General features: G+C 48.4%; 1 protein-coding gene across 6 annotated transcripts in view; it reads right to left on the minus strand.

Annotated features, from left to right (window-relative positions):
- The window catches only part of LOC142590340 (uncharacterized), a 139,960-nt gene that overhangs the window by 3,953 nt on the left and 117,365 nt on the right, over positions 1–18,642 (minus strand). For 2 of the 6 annotated variants that reach the window (XM_075702390.1, XM_075702394.1), the window contains 3 exons: positions 15,469–15,618; positions 13,183–13,335; positions 4,854–5,006 (listed from right to left, as the gene is read on the minus strand). In XM_075702390.1, coding sequence (XP_075558505.1) covers positions 4,854–5,006; positions 13,183–13,335; positions 15,469–15,618 — 456 coding nt within the window. The remainder of the gene's footprint in view (positions 1–4,853; positions 5,007–13,182; positions 13,336–15,468; positions 15,619–18,642) is intronic. The other 4 variants (XM_075702393.1, XM_075702391.1, XM_075702395.1 and 1 more) reach the window with 4 other exon arrangements.

The raw sequence follows: 18,642 nt of genomic DNA on the forward strand, positions 1-18,642 counted from the left end.
GTGGTATTCGGAAAGCGACTTTCTTGACTACTTGAAACGGCAAGGTGTTCTGCACGTGAAACGTATGATGCGCCGGGTGGAGACTCAAGAAAAAGAATGGGCAGTGAAACCTACTGCCTCTGTTGTGCTAACGTTTGCTCCCAACACCGAGCGCCCAGAAAAAAATTGACCTTGGTTTTACCAAGCATGCAGTCAAAGAATTCGTTGAAACTCCTCCCTGATGCTCTAAGTGCCAACGCTTTGGGCATGTAGCCAAAATTCGCATCAAAGATCAACGTTGCAAACGATGTGGTGGCGCCCACGATTACAAAGCCCGCAAGGCAAATTTTGCTTGCGCTAATTGTGGGGGTGGCTATCCAGCGAGTTTCGATGGCTGCCCCTTCCATTTAAGCGCGTTACACCGTCGAGTGTCCTGCATTAGTGGTCCCAAACCACAACTTACTGAGAAGCCGATACCTGGAAGTGACGAGTTCCCTGCGTTAGAGTCGGAAGTTGAGTTCCTTGCGTTAGAGTCGGAAGTTCGTGACGTGGTAACAAGCAACGTCAGTGAGCGACCTGACCTTAGCAAGATGGCAAAGTCCTCTGTGGATGAGTCACTTGTTCGATCTGCTTCAGCCAAAAGTGTCCAAGTTCCTCAGCGACCAGATCAAAGGCAGACTCGACGACAAGGAGGACATTCCTTTGCCTTAAAGGAGATGAAGAAGCCAGATGCAGTGGCCAAGAGTGGGTCCCAGTCCGCATCTTTTGTTGAAGTTGTGAGGCAGTGCGTCCAGGAAAATAAGGAGCTCAAAAATCGGGATCTGTTCGACCTTCTGCGAGTTTTGTTTGAAGTCCTCATTTCATATGTTCAAGTGATGCAGACTGGCAGCCTGAAGAACTTTCTACAGCTCGTTCTGTCCTTTCAGTCCATGATTACCGCCTTCGCAGCGAACTTTACCTTATAATATGGCTAGTTTTCTTCAACCTCGTGCAACTAAAAGTCACCGATAAGTCCCGTTTATTATGCAATGGAAATGCGCTCGGGTTATAGGTCGATTAGCAGAACTGAAATTATTTTTGAAAGAAACTTGTGTTCCAGTATTGAACCTCTCGGAGGCTGGCCTACTAAGCGGGAGATGTTTGACTGGATATGTCGCACGCAAGAAATGCCGCATAAAGTCACTTCCCGCAGGAAGTGCCGCCCTTTACATACGAAGAGAGATTCCTCATGTGGCTTTGAAGGTCACTGATCTTTGCAGCGATAGTATTGAGGTAGCGGCTGTGAGGATACGGCTCGGCTTCCGAACTCTTTCTGTTGCATCCGTATACGTGTCTCCGCGGAAGAAGGTAGCAATGGATTTGTTTCTCCAGCAGCTTTGTGACCGGTGCCCAGCGCCCCGAATTATCTGCAGTGACTTCAGCGCCCATCACTCTGTCTGGGTTGACAGGAACACAGATTCCCGCGGACGCAAACTTGTAGAAGTTATCGACAGTTTGGACCTGTGCATGGCCAATGAAGGAAGTCCCACTTTCTTCCGGCCTCCGGCCTCAGCCACATCTATAGACCTAACATTGCATTCACTTGCCGTCCGTGTGAAGTGGTCAACTGCACCTGACCGCATGGGGAGTGATCACTATCCAATTTTAGTGTTTACTGCTGACTTCCATATGCGCGGCTCTAAAATGAGTCATGTTGTTAATTGGGACAAGTACAGGGAGCAACTTGCAAGTATTTATGGTGATGTGATAGACAAAATGAATTATAGTGAGATGGCTGCTACAACGGCGGTAACGTTGCCTAATCATTTTCCGACTCCGGATTTAAAACTCGGGAACCTTTGCGCGGCGCGCAGAAGGGCGGAGCGACAAATGATGCGGAATAAGGACGACAGATCCTTGAAGACCACCTTCAATAGGCTTAACTCTGCCATTCGACGACATACGAACAAGCTCTGTAGGTCGCAGTGGGCGTCCTTCTGCGCTAGCTTGACTGTTTTCTCACCGATGACGTGAATTTGGCGAGTCATTGGTAGCCTTGCTGGTGATTGTCGTCCTAGTAAGCCTTTCCAAGCGCTTGCACTGCGCAAGCAGAAACCTCTCGCGTGATTGGCAGAGGAATTTGCAGATGCATTTCTACGTGCAAGTTCAGGAATTCATCCATGTGCTCTGCCTGCAACATCTACGTGTGTTATGGACGCCCTGTTCACACTTCGAGAGCTACAGACAGCACTCAGCAGCCTGCGGCGCCGATGTGCACCAGGTCCTGACGGCATTACCAACCACATAATGCAGAACCTACCTCTGGAACACCGCAAGATGCTCCTAAGCTATCTCAATCGAGTGTGGGAGACTGGCGCCGTTCCTCCTTCATGGAAGGTGGCTTGTGTTGTCCCAATGCTGAAGCCCGGCATAGAAATGACAGACTTGACCTCGTATCGTCCTGTATCACTGACGTCGTGTGTGGCTAAGCTCATGGAGAATCTGGCAAATAAGCGTTTATCTTGGTGGCTTGATGAAAGAAGGTCTCTACCAACATACATGACTGGATTACGCACAGGTTTAAGCGAGCAAGATAGCGTCTTGGACTTGATAAGCCACATTGAACATCAAAGAGCTTTCGGCCTCTCAACACTAGCTATTTTCCTAGACGAATCAAATGCGTATGATAATGCCCTTCAGAGCTCAATACTAAATAGTTTGCAGGCCATATGTGCACAGGGCTATCTTCTGGGATTCATTCACTCATTTGTCAGTGATCGTAAAATTCAAGTTTGGTTAGGAAGTACCATAAGCACCGAAAGGGCGGTATCGCGAGGTGTACCTCAGGGAAGTGTTCTTTCCCTAACGCTGTTTAATGCTGTAATGGCTGGTCTTCCCGCTGAAGTGCAAGAACCTTGCAGGCATATCCATATGTCGAGATATGCGGACGACATTTGTATTTGGTTAACCGGATATCAACACAAGCGTTTAGCTCTGATAGCTCGACGGGCATTACTTTCAGTTAAAAATTACCTTCATGGTGTTGGGTTGACTCTATCGGTGGAAAAATCTGGCTTCATCATGTTTTCAGGTAGAGGAAGACGTTATGCGCGGCTGAAGATAGACCTTTATCAATGTTGCCTTCGTCAATTGAAGCACGAGCGCTTATTGGGCGTCATTATTGGCTACCGTCTACAGCGGCGATGAGCTGTGGACTTTACTGTGACATCACTAACTCCGCGTCTCAATGTGATCCGTAGAGTTGCAAGTGAGAAATGGGGAAATCACCCTTCTTCAATAATCAGGCTGCACGATGCACTAGTGACGAGTCGAATAATGTACCAGCTCCCTTTAATTTCCCCCTCGCTGTCACAGCTGGAACGACTTGAGGTTCTGCACAGAATTGGCCTAAGGAGGGCTCTTGGCGTTCCGCAGACAGCTCCTAACAATGCAGTACTTTATGTGTCTCAATCGAGACCTCTTAGCCTAGTCGCTTCACAAAGGTTATTGATGCAAATTGGCCGCCTCATACAGACGATAGCCGGGCGAGCCCTTCTACAGCGTCTTCGAAAGGAATCTGAGCCCCGAGCATACTTGGCCCTTAATAATCTTGGTTACCTGGGTCTTGACGCAAGAGGTCGAACTAAGAGGTTGAAAGCACCTTGGTCATTCGCGAGCTCGATTGTTCGTTGACGATTCCTCACGTTCGCGCTAAGCGGAGTTCTCCATTGGCGGCAACGCGTTCGCCCGTACTAGAACATTTTGAGACTGAATATGCAGGTCATCTTCAAATTTTTACTGATGGCTCTGTGGACAAGGCCAGAGGATCTAGTGCAGCTGCTTTTCACATTCCCTCTTTGAAGTATGATTGGTCGGTTCGGTTCACTGTGTCCTCCACAACGGCCGAAAGCGTTGCCATTGAGGCAGCTCTAAAGAAGCTATGGTTTTGTACGCCTCAAACTGTTGTCATTCTTACAGATATAAAATCCGCCCTTCAAAGGTTAGAGCACGGCTTCCCTACTGATGCATTATGTCTTTGCTCCCTACGCTCCCTGCTCCCTACGCTAAGGAAGCGAGAGGAGGAAAGCGGAGAAGGAGGGTGCAGGGGAACCTAGCGGAACCATGGGGCGCAAAGCGGAGGAGAAGCGTGTGGCGAAAGCGTGAGAAAAGCGTAGTGCGGTCACTATGGTTACGAGATGGCGTCAGGGTAGCGCCCGTTGTCTGTATAGAAACAAAGCGCTGCATGAGCGGAAGTCTGTCTGCGGCGGCTGGTGTGAATCGCACCCACGCGTAACCCGCGAGCCGCTTCTCGCGATCCCGATTAGCGAGGTACACATCATCCCCTTTGCAACGTGACGCGCGAGACAGGTTGTCCGCGTCAGTCAATATATCGCGAATTGAAACACCTATATATCTGCGCTAAAATTTCGTATTAGGGAGTATCGTAACGGTCGGTCAATGTTTTTCTCACTTCATTTAAAACCAAGATTATCTTTGCCGCAGAAGAAGCAGTTGGATGAACTTCAGGGGATGTGCTGTTGTAAACGAGTCAAATGCGAACACGGCAACTCAAACTTCATCAGAAAGGCTCACTTGTTCTTTCTTTTTGATCGCTGGCCCGTTCTCCAGAACAATTTGATTTCAAAAGACGTAGCTACAGGACTTCAGGATCACTGCGATGCAGAGCCGCAGTTTTTTACGGGCAGGAGGAAAAGACGACAATTACACACGTGGTGGTTGTCGTTCGTACTGTGACGTCCTGCCTCGGCCTCGTTGGTGTAGTAGTAACGGTGCACTAGGGTAATGACCTACAATATTGATTCTAGTGAACTGTTCTTGGCAATACGATCGCACTATGCGCTTCCATAAGGAGCCTAGAATTTCTTTGTTCTCACCTCATTGAGCTGCCGGATTGACAGTCCTCAGGATCTCGCACGCATTGTTGGGAACCAGGCAGGTAGTACCTCCCATTGATGCACTCACACTTGCTGTCCGGCCAGATGCACATTCTACCACCGCCTGAACACATGCACCTGGCGCAGTCACTGCTGTGGAGGTAATTAGTTGTTTTACTGCAGTATCTGAGAGTCGATCATTCTGACATACTCCAGTGCAGAAATAGGTGACATATATATTGAAATAATGTTTGCCTTTCTACACATATATGCGGCTTGGCTAGGTACCTGGCCATATTTAAATAGTGCTTCTAGCTATACATTTTTGTCGTCATTATTAGGGTTTAGATTAGCGTACTATAAAGTCCGAGAAGGACTAGCTATTTATCTACTAAGGTTTTACGAGATCCATTTTCGCAGGTATAGAAAAACACCAACGTTTTGCCCAGTAATAGCTGGCTCTAGAAGAAAAGCTTGCGTTGAAATGAGCTTTGGAGCACCTTCGACAAGATGTTTTGCGTCAGCATGCTCTCCAAAGCAAATGCACACAAACCTGACATCACCCCCACAGACACACCCTGAAATTCCGCATTCTCTGTAGCAGAAAACGCGTAAGGCCAGCGAACTTTTCGTTTTGCTTTGGAGGCCTCTTCATACAGCTTTCGTTATTGTGATTTGCATTCTTAGGAAACTTCACGTACTTTCCGGAACAATCTTTGTCTGTCTGTATTGGTTGCTCACCGTTTTTTTGGTAACTTGGGTCACTGGGCGCCGCATTTGCCGACTATGCGAGAATAAGGCTAAAGACTACCCATTCGATAAACTTGGGTCTCGGCGTACGTGACAATGTTCCGCTCTTCAATGAATCTCTTTGACACTAACTTGTGTCACTCGGTGTGCACCACTCTTCAATAACGAAAATTTGACAGAAACTACCTCACTATGACTGTATACAGTAATGCATTTACCATAGAAAGAATATAGCTGCACAACGTAGTGCCATCATCGTAACCTATTATGTATGTGGCGTGTGCTTCAGCGGATGGATGGATGTTATGAGCGTCTCCTTTGGAACAGAGCGGTGGGTGGCGCCCCCACTTCTTCCTATTATACTGCTTACCCAGGTTAAACAATAAAAAACAAAAAAAAATACCACGTACTCCCGCAACCAAATGTTCTGATCCCCTATGGCGGGAGCCCACACTCGGCGTCATCTAGCGCCGTCGCCGCTAAGTAATCCTGCGCGTGGACTCCGAAATGCACGGCGCGCCGATTCGTGTGAACTTCGAGAAGCGCGTCATGCGGCAGCCGGGTTCCTCTCTCACGATTCTTTCTTGAAACGCAGCCCCATTTAGTCGCGTTGCAGTGAAGTCTGAGCGTAGCCTCCTAAAGCAGAAGCGTGGTGCGCCGGTGAATGCGAACGCTGACAATTGTTCCCTCGCTTGCGGAACACTCAGTGGCACATACTCAGTGATTAAAGTTTTGGAGAGGTTCATTGAAGGACGGTCCATGTCCTGTTCATTCATGTCACCGCTCACTAAAGGGTTGGCGTGAACGACGATCATTGAAAAGCGGCACACACCCCGTGCATTTGTGGCACAACCCTTCTAAAGCAACGGGTTGGTGCGTCCGAGGAACGCTTGTGGCATGGGTTCGATTCCGCTCTGCTTTGGAGAAATTTAAAGGATATTAAAGCGAAGCTTTCTATGCGTCACTGATTGGTACGTTAGCGTCGAAAACGCACTGCACGAAGGCCAACTTACACCGCATGCGTAGAACACTACAGTTTCCATTCGCAGTACCAAGCCAGCGTCGACTGGACGGAACCCTGCCTGTGCGTGATAACGGCGCGAAGCGACGAGCTCAGCAAGAGTAGCGCATGCGCACAAAGTTCACTGGAAGCGCACGTTCCGTCTGCTAGGCATGACACTACCCCTGTCGCAATTAACTGAGCTTCCCTGCTTATCAGAGATGGCAAGTGCGCGTGAACACGGGGCCGTCTTAGGATGTGAAAACAAATCAAAGCTCGTTACAGAAGTTAAAATGCCGCGCTTCCTAGACAGCGGCCGTGCCCAGACTAACTGTATACATGGTGTCCCATATAAGTTGAACCAATTTAAATATGAAAGGGGCGTCGGAAGCGAATTGAACCGAACGCGTACTATTCGCCATAGCCTGTAGTAACTCAGAAAGTTTTCCCCATAACTCACTAATTAATTCAGTTTAATTACCGAACTGTTTAATTATTGGCTTGGAACTCCAAGTATGTTACGCAGATTTGCAGATCACATTCAGAAACCACGGATCAAGTTGTTTCCTGTACGATAAGTCTCACGTAATCCTTTTTTCCGGGTTGCAAAGCAAGCCCAAGAAATACGAAAAAAGTCACGTGACGGAGCGCTTGCGCAGTGGTTTCGTGCTGCTCCCAAGCGTGCATTCCGTGAGCAACGTCGGCTCCCATCGGATGACGATGAAAATGCATGCTTCTGGCCGAGCGCTGCCGATGAGATAAAGAACACCCTGCCGCTTCGTCATCGCCAGTCACGATGCAGCCGACCTTGTTCACCGAACGCACGCTTGAGAGCAGCAGGATACCACTGCACAAACGCTCCGTCACATGTTTCTTGTTTCATTTCGCGGGCTTTCTTTGAAACCCGGAAAAACGGAGTACGTGAAACGTATCATAAAGGAAACAACTTGATCGGTGGTTTCTGAAGGCGCCCTACAAAGCTACGTAACATACTTCAGGTCCTCAGTCAATAATTGAAAAGTTGGGTAGTTAAACTTAATTAGTGAGTTATGGGGAAAAGAAGAAATTGTCTGAGTTACTATAGGCTATTGCAAATAGTATGCGTTCGGTTCAATTCGCAGCCGACGCGCATTACATTTTTGAATTTTTGGCTCAAGGTATGTGGGACACACTCTATATCTGCGCTGCATTCAGCGCGTCACGCAATATGTAGAGTTACGGCCGTCGCCATGGGTAGGCCGCGGGTGCAGCGCGCGGCAGGAAAAGAGGCTACCGCAGGTGTAGAGTCGTCCTCCGTGAAAGTGTGTGTGTGCGCGCGCGTGTAATCATCGGCTACGCGATCTAAAATAAAGCATATGCAACCTAGCGAAATGTGTCCTCATTCAACTCCAGCGTTAAAAAAATACAATCCTAAACAAGTAATCAAATCACATATGCATAGCATCGGGTCACTCAGCATTTCCTGGGCTCGTTGCGTGGTCGTTGGCTTTGGGCTTTGATTCAGTTTGCATTGGAGTAAAGCTTCGTGTTCAACCATCTTTCTTTAAGAAACGGGCTTCGATTTTTTTTTCGTCATTTTAGGGTGGCACAATCCCAGTCGCATACGCGTACTTAAATACGTTGGCGTCAAAGACGTTGATTGATGAGCGGCACACACCTACTGAAACATAACCAGCGACCAAAATAGACGTCAATGAGTTTCATCAAAAAGCGGTCCATGCGCAGCAACGCATCTACAGCGGCCAATGTTGGTGGGTAAGATGTTTGTTGAAGAGTGGCACCATATGTACACATTGCCACTTTCTCGGAGACTCAAATCAGTCCGATGGTTGGTTTCGCACCCTGTTCCCAGCACAACAGCATGCTGCTTTAAACATTCGACCATGGACCACACAGCGATCCAAGCGGCGGGACAACAGTTAGATACATACGGAGATAGGCACAAACACACATACAAACATAGATAAATGTCCCCCGAAATGGCGTGCCATACTTTAAAAAGTATAAGGTGTTCGACTCGTGCAAAAAATTCCGGCTCTGAGTGGAGTCGAATTTGTGCCATGCGGAGCGGGTGTTTTCTTTTAAGGTTATCAGAGTGTTTAAAAATCGTCTGTGCCACATACCACAAATATACTTATTAAGCTGGATTACTCGATGAGGGAAACATTGCATACACTGGAAATCTAATTTTCAAATTTTACCAAACAACCTTTTAAACTAATTACTTTAGCGCACATTTAGCGCATTTAGCGCTCTTGATTGTACAGTGGATAACCACTAGAAATAGATTTTCAAACGCACACCGGTGTTGATATATGCGCTGACTAACGTGAGGTGAAAGTGCACTCGTGTGCCACATAATGTTTTAAGAACATGTTTTTTTAGGTATTCGAGCTCGGAAGTAACTGAAAAACAAATGCATTTGGTATAAAATTTGGGAACGCCATATCTCGAAACTGATTTCATCCAGATAATTGAACTCAAGCAGATACAACCATCGAAGTCACCGGATGCAATTCGTAAACTGGAATATGCGCCGTAAAGCTTTTGTGTAAAAATTAGTTCGCGAAAAAAAACTTAATATATTGGTGTCATGTTCACTTTCAGATTTCAGATTAATGCAAAGAGTGCAGTAGAATGTTGCCGTGTGCCACGGGGCATCCTTAAAAACTCTGCCACGCTAAAAAAAGCCGTACTCAGACCATATTGACGATGTATATGCACACACATGCCACAAGTGGAAATGTGTGGCGGCGCCTCTAGATTACAGAACGCGTCCGGAGGGAAATGCGAGGAAGGAGCCAGGTTGCATACACGCCTGCTTGATGACGCGCCGATACGTTGCCTCGCTACATTGCTGCAACACTAATCGCATTAACACGAACATTGTTCACGAGAAGAGTTTTGCCAAAATTTATTTTTCCAGTGTGTTGCAGAAGTTTCTAATCATGGTCTGTCATAGGAATGGTTCATCGCCTCGTTCACCAAGGCTATGTGCGAAGAGAGAGAGAAAGTCGTAAGGGAAAGGCAGGGAGGTTAACCAGGCTGAGCCCGGTTGGCTACCCTGCACCGATGAAGCGGGAAAGGGAACAGAAAGAGAAGGAAGAAATAAGGTGACAGGCTCCACTGTTACGCCCAGAAGCGTGTACCACTGGGTCAGTCACAGGTGGTCATACAGGCCGGCGCATTTCAAGAAGCGCACCAGCGCGTTTGCGGCCTTGCACATAGCAGACGCACGAGACCACACGCCCACGATCTTCTCCTCTGCTAGAGTACGGTCATCTAAGTGCTCCAAAGTTGTACGAAGGGCACTCCTCTCGTCTTCGTAAGTAGGGCAGTCATACAGGATATGTTTCGTGTTTCTTCGACACCACATCTGCTGCAATTAGGACTGTCCGCCACTCCGATTAGGAATGAGTAAGCCTGTGTGAAAGACACCTACTTGCAAGCGGCACAGTAACGTTTCTTCCAGTTGGTTATGCGCGAAAGTTCACGCACAACTGTATAAATATCTTTTCTTAAACTGCACTATTTTACTTCAGTCAGCGATCTATGACAAAAGTGAGAGTATTGCGAGAACTTCTTCTTTTCTCCTTTCCATGACGCATTTCATTGTATTCGTCTATTGCAGCGGCACTGCGCCTTTGGCACCACTAGCACATTTTTTCAGGTCTATTTTTGTGTGAACGCAACATAAATTACTCGCGTTAGCGTTACTAACCGCCACTACGACACACCACGGAAGATTGTGAAACCGCAAGATAAAGCCATCCTGACCACGGAAATTTGGTGAACTAGTTTTGAGCTCAAGTCCACTCGACGACTCACCCTGCTGGGCTAGCGGCCGTGTGCACTCCCGCTCCATAGCAGGGACCACCGTCTCGTTTAGATATATTTCAATTTTGCCTAATATCTGATCAGTGACATTCTCCCGTTCTTCTATCCGCTCCAGTCTACTAATAATCTGATTTACATATTCTTGCAATGTCGCCATCATTGCTTTAAGCTCGCAATCGACTTTGCCCTGAATCCGCATGGTCGAGGATAGGGCCCTCTTTTTCGGAGCAGGCGTCTCCTCGTCCGCCATGTTCTCTTCTGCGACCTCCACAGACCTTGGTAGCTCAACCGAGTAATCATGTTTCCTAGCCTGTCCTAAGCTATCGCTGTTACCGGAAGGTAAGCCGTTCCTAAGTTCAGCTACCTCTTTGATAGGGCCGTCAATGGCTGATTTTAAGCTATGATTCTCTCTCTCCAATTGCGCAATCCTATCCCTATCCCTATCCCTATTACCATGCACATGCTCCTGGCGCTGCTCGCGCGCTCGGCCGGCACTGATGCCGCCCTTGATCTTGCCAGACCAGGTGGTCTGGCTTCCAGCTGCGCCGCCGCCTCCACCAGCTGCAGGAAAGCGCACCCGCGCCTTCCTAGAAACGGATCGGCTCCTGGTTGTTGGAGTCCCAGTCAATGGCCGCTGCTTCGACCTGGAGCGGATTCTAGAGCGCGAGCGTCCCTTAGAGCGTTGGCGGGCGCTCACCAGCTGCACCATATCGGTTGCCTCCTGTTCCGCCGTTAGCTCCACCCTGGCTCTCTCCTGTCGTCGAACAAGCACGACGTAGGAAAGCTGGTATCGTTGTCTGCATTGTTTATCCGCGGTCAGGTGTCGTCCGCCACAAAGCTTGCAACAAGGCACACAGTTTTGATCCTCTTCAGGGTTCTGAGCCTCACATCCTCGGCATTCAAAACAATCGGGTGCCAGACAGACGTCCGCCCAATGTCCAAGCTTGCCAAACACATAACATACATCCAACTGCTTTCGATGCAGGAAGCACCGGACCAGAGTTGGCCCATATCTGACGGAATTGGGCACCTTTATCTCATCGAAAACAATGATAACTGATCCTGTGTTTTTGATTCGTTTGACCGCCATAACCCGCGGATTGCGATCGTTAACAATGTTCCGGGGCCATCTATAACGTCTACATTGCGAATGACTCTCTCACACGTAGTGTGTGGGGCCGTCTCGTACGCACTGGCTTCAAAATCCTTGTCTGCCACTCTGATTGACCTGAGTCTCACATATCATTCAGCGTTGCTCCTTTCTGGCGTACTAGGCACCAAGATATTTTGCATAAAGTTAGGGCAAATAACATCTTCCCTAATCTGCTCAATACTGAGGCCTGCCGCCTCTACGATTGCCTTGCCCACCGCTGTAGAGCTAACTTTCTCCAAATTAAGTTCACCCCGTGGGCGAATGACTATATTGATGTGTTCTTGTGGCATCGGCGGCATGCGCGGCGCCTTCACAATGCGATTCTTGATTGCCGAGCCTCCGCGCCGTTCACCTGCGCACCGTCGTTAAGGCATCTCGCTTGGCGAACCGCCATCACCCAATCCAGGCCTCGTCGTAGCTCTAGATTTTCGGCTGAACCACCATCCCAGCTCTTCGGTAAAGTCCTCCGCCGGGAGCACTACCCCTTCAACAAGCATTGCTGCTATGCCGCGCTAGGTCTACCCGACGCTAGCTCTCGGCCAACGTGGCGTGAACACAAAAGTTCCAATGAAGTCCAAAAAAGGGGTGGCCCACCTCAAAATCAGGTATCCGCTGAATCTTCTCGTCTTCACGGATCCGATGATATCAAGTATGCACCAATAGATGACCAAAAAAAGGCTCGGAAGCTTCGAAAAAGACGGACCCATAAAAGCCCACATGCCTCTTTCGAACTTCGCCGTCGTCTTCCATACCAGATAGGGAGCTATCGCGGTTTTTGTGACGTCGCGTGACAGATAGGTGAAGTGGGGGTGGTCCAAAAAGTTGTTAACCAATCGCGGTTGGCTGATTGCAGAACTGGAATAGAAAATTTTGAAATAGTTTTACGTTATAGCGCCCATGGTTACGAGATGGCGTCAGGGTAGCGCGCGTCGTCTGTGTGGAAACGAAGCCCTGCATGAACGGAAGTCTGTCTGCGGCGGCTGGTGTGAATGGCACCCACGCGTCACTGGCACGCCACTTCTCGCGATCTTCCAATTAGTGAGGCAGACATCAACCCCCTTTGCAACGTGATGCGCGAGATAGGTTGTCCGCGTCAATCAATATACAGCGAATTGAAAACACCTATATATCTGCGCTAAAATTTCGCACTAGGGAGTATCGTAACCGTTGGTGAATTTTTTTCACCTCATTTAAAAGCAAGGTTGTCTTTGCTGCAGAAGCAATCGGATGAACTTCAGGGGATGTGCTGATGTGAACGATTGAAATGCCAACACGGCAACTCAAACTTCATCAGAAAGACTATCACTGGCCCGTTCTCCAGAAGCATCTGATTTCAAAACACGTAGTTAAAGGACTTCAGGATCACTGCGATGCAGAGCCGCACTTTTTTACGGGCAGAAGGAGAAAGGCGACAAGTCCACACATGGCGGCTGTCGTTTGCAGTGTGACGTCTTGCCTCGGCCCCGATCGTGGAGTAGAAACTGTGCACTATAGTAATGACCTACAAAATTGATTCTCGGGAACTGTTCTTTGCAAAACGACCGCACTATTAGCTTCAATGAGGAGTCTAGAATTTCCTTTGATCTCACCTTGTCGAGCTGCCGGATTCGCAATCTTTAGGATCTCGCACGCATTGCTTGGAACCAGGCAGGTAGTACCTCCCATTGATGCACTCACACTCGCTGTCCGGCCAGATGCACATTCTACCACCGCCTGAACACGTGCACCTGGCGCAGTCACTGCTGTGGAGGTAATTAGTTGTTTTACTGCAGTATCTGAGAGTCGATCATTCTGACATACTCCAGTGCAGAAATAGGTGACATATATATTGAAATAATGTTTGCCTTTCTACACATATATGCGGCTTGGCTAGGTACCTGGCCATATTTAAATAGTGCTTCTAGCTATACATTGTTGTCGTCATTATTAGGGCTTAGATTAGTGTACTACAAAGACCGAGAAGGACCAGCTATTTCTCTACTAGAAAGGTTTTACGATGTCCATTTTCGCAGGTATAGAACAACACCAACGTTTTGCCCAGTAATAACAGTCACTAGCAGGCTATAGAAAAAAAGCTTGCGTTGAAATGAGCTTTGAAGCACCTTGGACAAGATGTTATGCGTCAGCATGCTCTCGAAAGCACATGTACACCAACCTGGCATCACCCCCCAAAGACACACCCTCAAATTCAGCATTCTCTGTAGCAGAAAACGCGTAAGGCCAGCGAACTTTTTGTTTCGCTTTGGAGGCCTCTTCATACAGCTCTCGTTATTGCGATTTGCATTCTTAGGAAACTTCACGTACTTTCCGGAACAACCTTTTTCTCTCTGTATTGGTTGCTCACCGTTTTTTCGGTAACTTGGGTCACTGGGCGCCGCATTTGCCGGCTATGCGAGAACAAGGTTAAAGACTACCTATTCGATAAACTTGGGTAACGGCGTACGTGACAATGTGTTTGTTCCGCTCTTCAATGAACCTCTTTGACACCAACTTGTGTCCACTCGGTGTGCATCACTCTTCAATAACAAAAATTCGACAGAAACCACCTCACTATGATTGTATACAGTAATGCATTTACCATAGAATGAATATAGCTGCACAACGTAGTGTCATCATCGTGACCTATTGTGTATGTGGCGTGTGCTTCAGCGGATGGATGAGTGTTATGAGCGTCCCCTTTGGAACAGAGCGGTGGGTGGCGCCCCCAGCTCTTCCTATTATACTGCTTACCCAGGTTAAACAATAATAAACGAAAAAAAAAATACCACAAACTCCCGCAACCAAATTTTCTAATTATATTTGGGGTTTTACGTGCCAAAACCACTTTCTGATTATGAGGCACGCCGTAGTGGAGGACTCCGGAAATTTCGACCACCTGGGGTTCTTTAACATGCACCTAAATCTAAGTACACGGGTGTTTTCGCATTTCGCCCCCATCGAAATGCGGCCGCCGTGGCCGGGATTCGATCCCGCGACCTCGTGCTCAGCAGCCCAACACCCAAATTTTTTTTCTGGTGCCCTATGGCGGGAGCCCACACTCGGTGCCATCTAGCGCCGTCACCGCTAAGTAATTCTGTAATTCACCGCTAAGTAACTCCGAAACGCATGACGCGCCGATTCGTGCGAACTCCGAGAAGCGCGTTATGCACCAGCCGGGCTCCTCTCTCTCAGGGCTATTGTAATGAATGCATCACTAGGACCACACGAGCAAAGTCAATTCCATCACGGCCGAGTACGCCTCGAGTGGTCTCCAGCGATCGCCCTCATGATTCCTGAACGGTCGTGTCGAATCACCAGGCGAGCTACCACACCACGCGCTTTCCGGTCGCAATGACGCCGAAACGGCGCGCGCGAGGTTTACCCATTACCACTCGCGAAAATAAGGCGCCGACGGCACCTCACCAGGCGTATATCTCACGTCCCTCGACCACATTTTCAACGCATCTCACGTTTCAGGCGTCCCCGCCACGGCGACGCAAGCATTGACGACACAACCGCGCCTCACAGTGCAACATGCGCGTTTGCTTCTTTCGCGCACTTTGCGCCACGAGGCCGTGCAACATTCGTCCGCAGCGTCATGCTCAGCCGCGACCACTAAAGGACTTTGTGCGACCCCCATCGCCTTCACCAGAGCTCAGACTCCGTCTATGCAGCGTGGCGCCCTGTCGCAGTGCCGATGTGGTGACGCACCGATGACAACGAAGTCCGAGAAGGCGCGAGCGGAACGAGCGCATGAGGAGAAAAAAGAACAGAAAATTGGAATAGTCGCTTCTTGCATTTCAACGTGGCACCGTCTTTTTTCAACTTCAAAACTTAAATTTTTCAAAAATAAACGTCACTGCCACGCTCGTAACAGACTTGTATGGGACACTTACCTCACCGGGCTGCCGAATCTACAGTCCTCTTTATTTTGGACACATTCGTCGGAACCATGCATGTAGTATTTCCCATCGATACAATCGCACATGTTGCCGAGAAGGTGGCACTTCCTCTCGCCGGGCGGACAGGTGCATCGAGCGCAAGTGCTGTGGGAAGAAAATGCGGGATTGGCTGGATAAACCGAGAGCAGACTATTTGAGTTATAATAAAATTCGCATTCTGCGAGATTTTCTCGAAGTTTGCTGCATGTTTGTCAGTGTCCCTGCTTGTTTGTTTATCGGCAGGTAGCTTCTTTCACGTCAACTTGGTTCACTTGGTAGTCCATGGCTTTATGGGTAACGCACCGGATGCTATAGTTAAGGAAGAGGCTTCAAAACGATCGTTGGACCAGCTTCGTTCACTGTTTATATGCCACTGTGTATGCGGCACTTCTCATTGAACCTTTTTTATGCCAACATGGTTACCTGGTTTTGTGTCACTGAATATTTGCCATTCTTCAATGAGAAAAAAAATAAACTGATTTAAAATATCTCCATTGAAGGGACAAATCGAACACATGAAATATAGAATCATGCAAATTTGTTCAACTGCACATATACACAGTCGCTTCGCGCACATTTCGCTGGCATCAGGGTAACAATTAAGGAGCTGTGGATAATCGGAAGAGACTTGAACATATATAGAATCTATCCAGCGAGATACAAACTCCGTGTTTATTTATTTGTTTTTCTTACAGCGGAAGCTGTCACGGACCCATGCCAAAAGTGTTTTTGACGCGCTTATGCGCTGCAATTACCAAGTTAGAGACCCCGGCCGCACATTTAACTTAATCGAAGACAGGGACATATTTTTCAAACTATTGCGCAGTCGGAGAGAGATCGCTGCGAGCACCCTCTGCGGGGAGAGAGAAACGACGTCACTGCCGGCGAAACCAATGGCGCGCCCCAGATTTGCTGTGAGATAATTATATCATCATGATGTTGCCTGAAACCCCGTTCACCACTGTGTCTCTTCCATGGAATGACACGTAGATCACTGTATGTGTTCTATATGCATAAGCATTTCTATGCCAACCCAACGAGAGACTTTGATTGATTGATTGATTGATTGAAAACTTTATTGTTCCACCGAGCTGGGGTGCCCGCCTCTTAACCTACACGTACGTAAGGGGGGAGGACGAAGCAGTCCCCGCGAGTTGAGGACGGTGACTCTTCACGGCCTCAACGGCCCGGCGGATTGCTCGACGCTGGTCGTCTTCAGCCTCGCTCTGGAGCAAGGCCTCCTAGGCTTCTCTAATGTCAATGTTTTCCTTGGCCCCTGGGGAGCCAGCACACTCACATATTATATGGTATAGCCTATCTTTTTGCTTACAAATTTTGCAGAGGGCGTCGTTATAGTCCCTAGTCTGTGTTAAGTATATCCAATGTGGTGATGTATAATTGTTTCCCTGGAGGCGTCGCCAAATGCGAGCGTCCTCCTGAGATAGAGACCGATGCGGAGGCGGAAAGATTCTTCCTTCGGCTCTGTAGTGATGGACAATTTCCCTGTACGTGATCATGCTATCTTTCATCCCTGGAACTGGCTGCTCTAGAGTTGCCCGGTGGTAGAGTGCTCGGGCGAGCTGGTGAGCGGCTTCGTTGCCTGGGACTTCTTCATGGGCAGGTACCCAAATAAAGGTTATGTCCCTCCAGGGAGGGTTTTTATTAGAATTTGGAAGGCTTCTTCCGAGATTCTTCCTTTGTTAATATTTCGGATGGCTAATTTGTTATCGCATAATATTACTCCCGCTTTTGTACCCGCACAAGCGAGCGCTACTGCAACCTCCTCGGCTGTATAGGCGTCCCTCGTGCACGTGGAGCACGCTATCTTAACGCACCCGTCGCCACCAAGCACCGTCGATACCGCAGCCCCGTCTCTGCCGCAAGCGGCATCCACTACGCAACGTTATGAGCCGGTGTGTTTTTAAGTTTATTCACTAGAGCCTTGGCCCTGTGAGCTCTCCTCTCTTTGTTGTAGATAGGATGCATATTTTTACGTAGGGGGTGATTCGGAAGCGTTTACGCATGTCCAACGGAATGTCTTTCTTGTCAGTCGGGGCACCCCTGTCGCATTGAATTCCTACCCATTCCATGATTTTGCTCCCTGTTTTAGACTGGCCTAAGCTATCCTACTGAGACACTCGTACTGCGTCAGTGAGTTCAACTAGCGTGTTGTGAACCCCCATATTGAGGAGGAGGCCTGTCGAGGTCGAGTCTGGGAGCCCTAGGGCTCTCTTAACGCTTTTCCTAATTATCGCATCTATTTTATCCTTTTCTTCTCGTTTAAACACAAGATACGGTGTGGCATACGCTATACGGCTGGTAATGAAGGCTTGCATGAGTCTGAGGAGGCTGTTCTCTTTGAGGCCCCTGCCTTTGAGCGAAATTTTCCCAAATATGCCCGTGACCTGCGCCGCGTATCCTTCTAGCTTTTTGATCGTCGTGAGGTTGCATCCATTTCTCTGGATATACATGCCCAGAATTCTTATTTACTTCACCTTGGGTCCTCATTTCCCTTTACGAAAAGAGTGATGGGTCTGGTGCTTCCAGCGTGTCCCCTTTGAAGTTTTGGCTCAATGATTAACAGCTCCGATTTCGGTGGCTAGCACGCCAAGCCTCTGCTGGCCGCATACTCTTCCACAATATTCGCCGCAATCTGTAGTTTAAGTTCGATGGCTGCGTCACTCCCACTGTTAACCCAGATGTTGATATCATCCGCGTACATGCTAAATTTAATCAATTTAATCCTATTGAGTTCTGCCGGGACACCCCTCATCGCTATGTTGAATAGGAAGGGTGAGAGCACCGACCCTTGCGGAGTTCCCTTGCTCCCAAGTGTGATGGGAGGGGATTTTACACCCAGAAATTTTATATTCGCCTCCCTCTGTGACAGAAAGTCTTTGAGGTATGCATTTACCCCGTGTCCGACACCTACCTCTTCGAGGCCTACCAAGATAGCCTTATGGCTAACGTTGTCAAATGCCTTGGTGAGGTCGAGATCTAGGATCGCCCTGGTGTCAGTTGAGTCGTATCGGTCTAGGATATCGTGCTTAAGAGTGAGCATGACATCTTGTGTACGGAGCCCTGGCCTGAATCCAACCATTTCATGGGGCCAGAGATCATTCTCCTCCA

Source organism: Dermacentor variabilis, chromosome 8 (assembly GCF_050947875.1).
Source record: "Dermacentor variabilis isolate Ectoservices chromosome 8, ASM5094787v1, whole genome shotgun sequence".
In the NCBI taxonomy this organism is placed as follows: Eukaryota; Metazoa; Arthropoda; class Arachnida; order Ixodida; family Ixodidae; genus Dermacentor; species Dermacentor variabilis.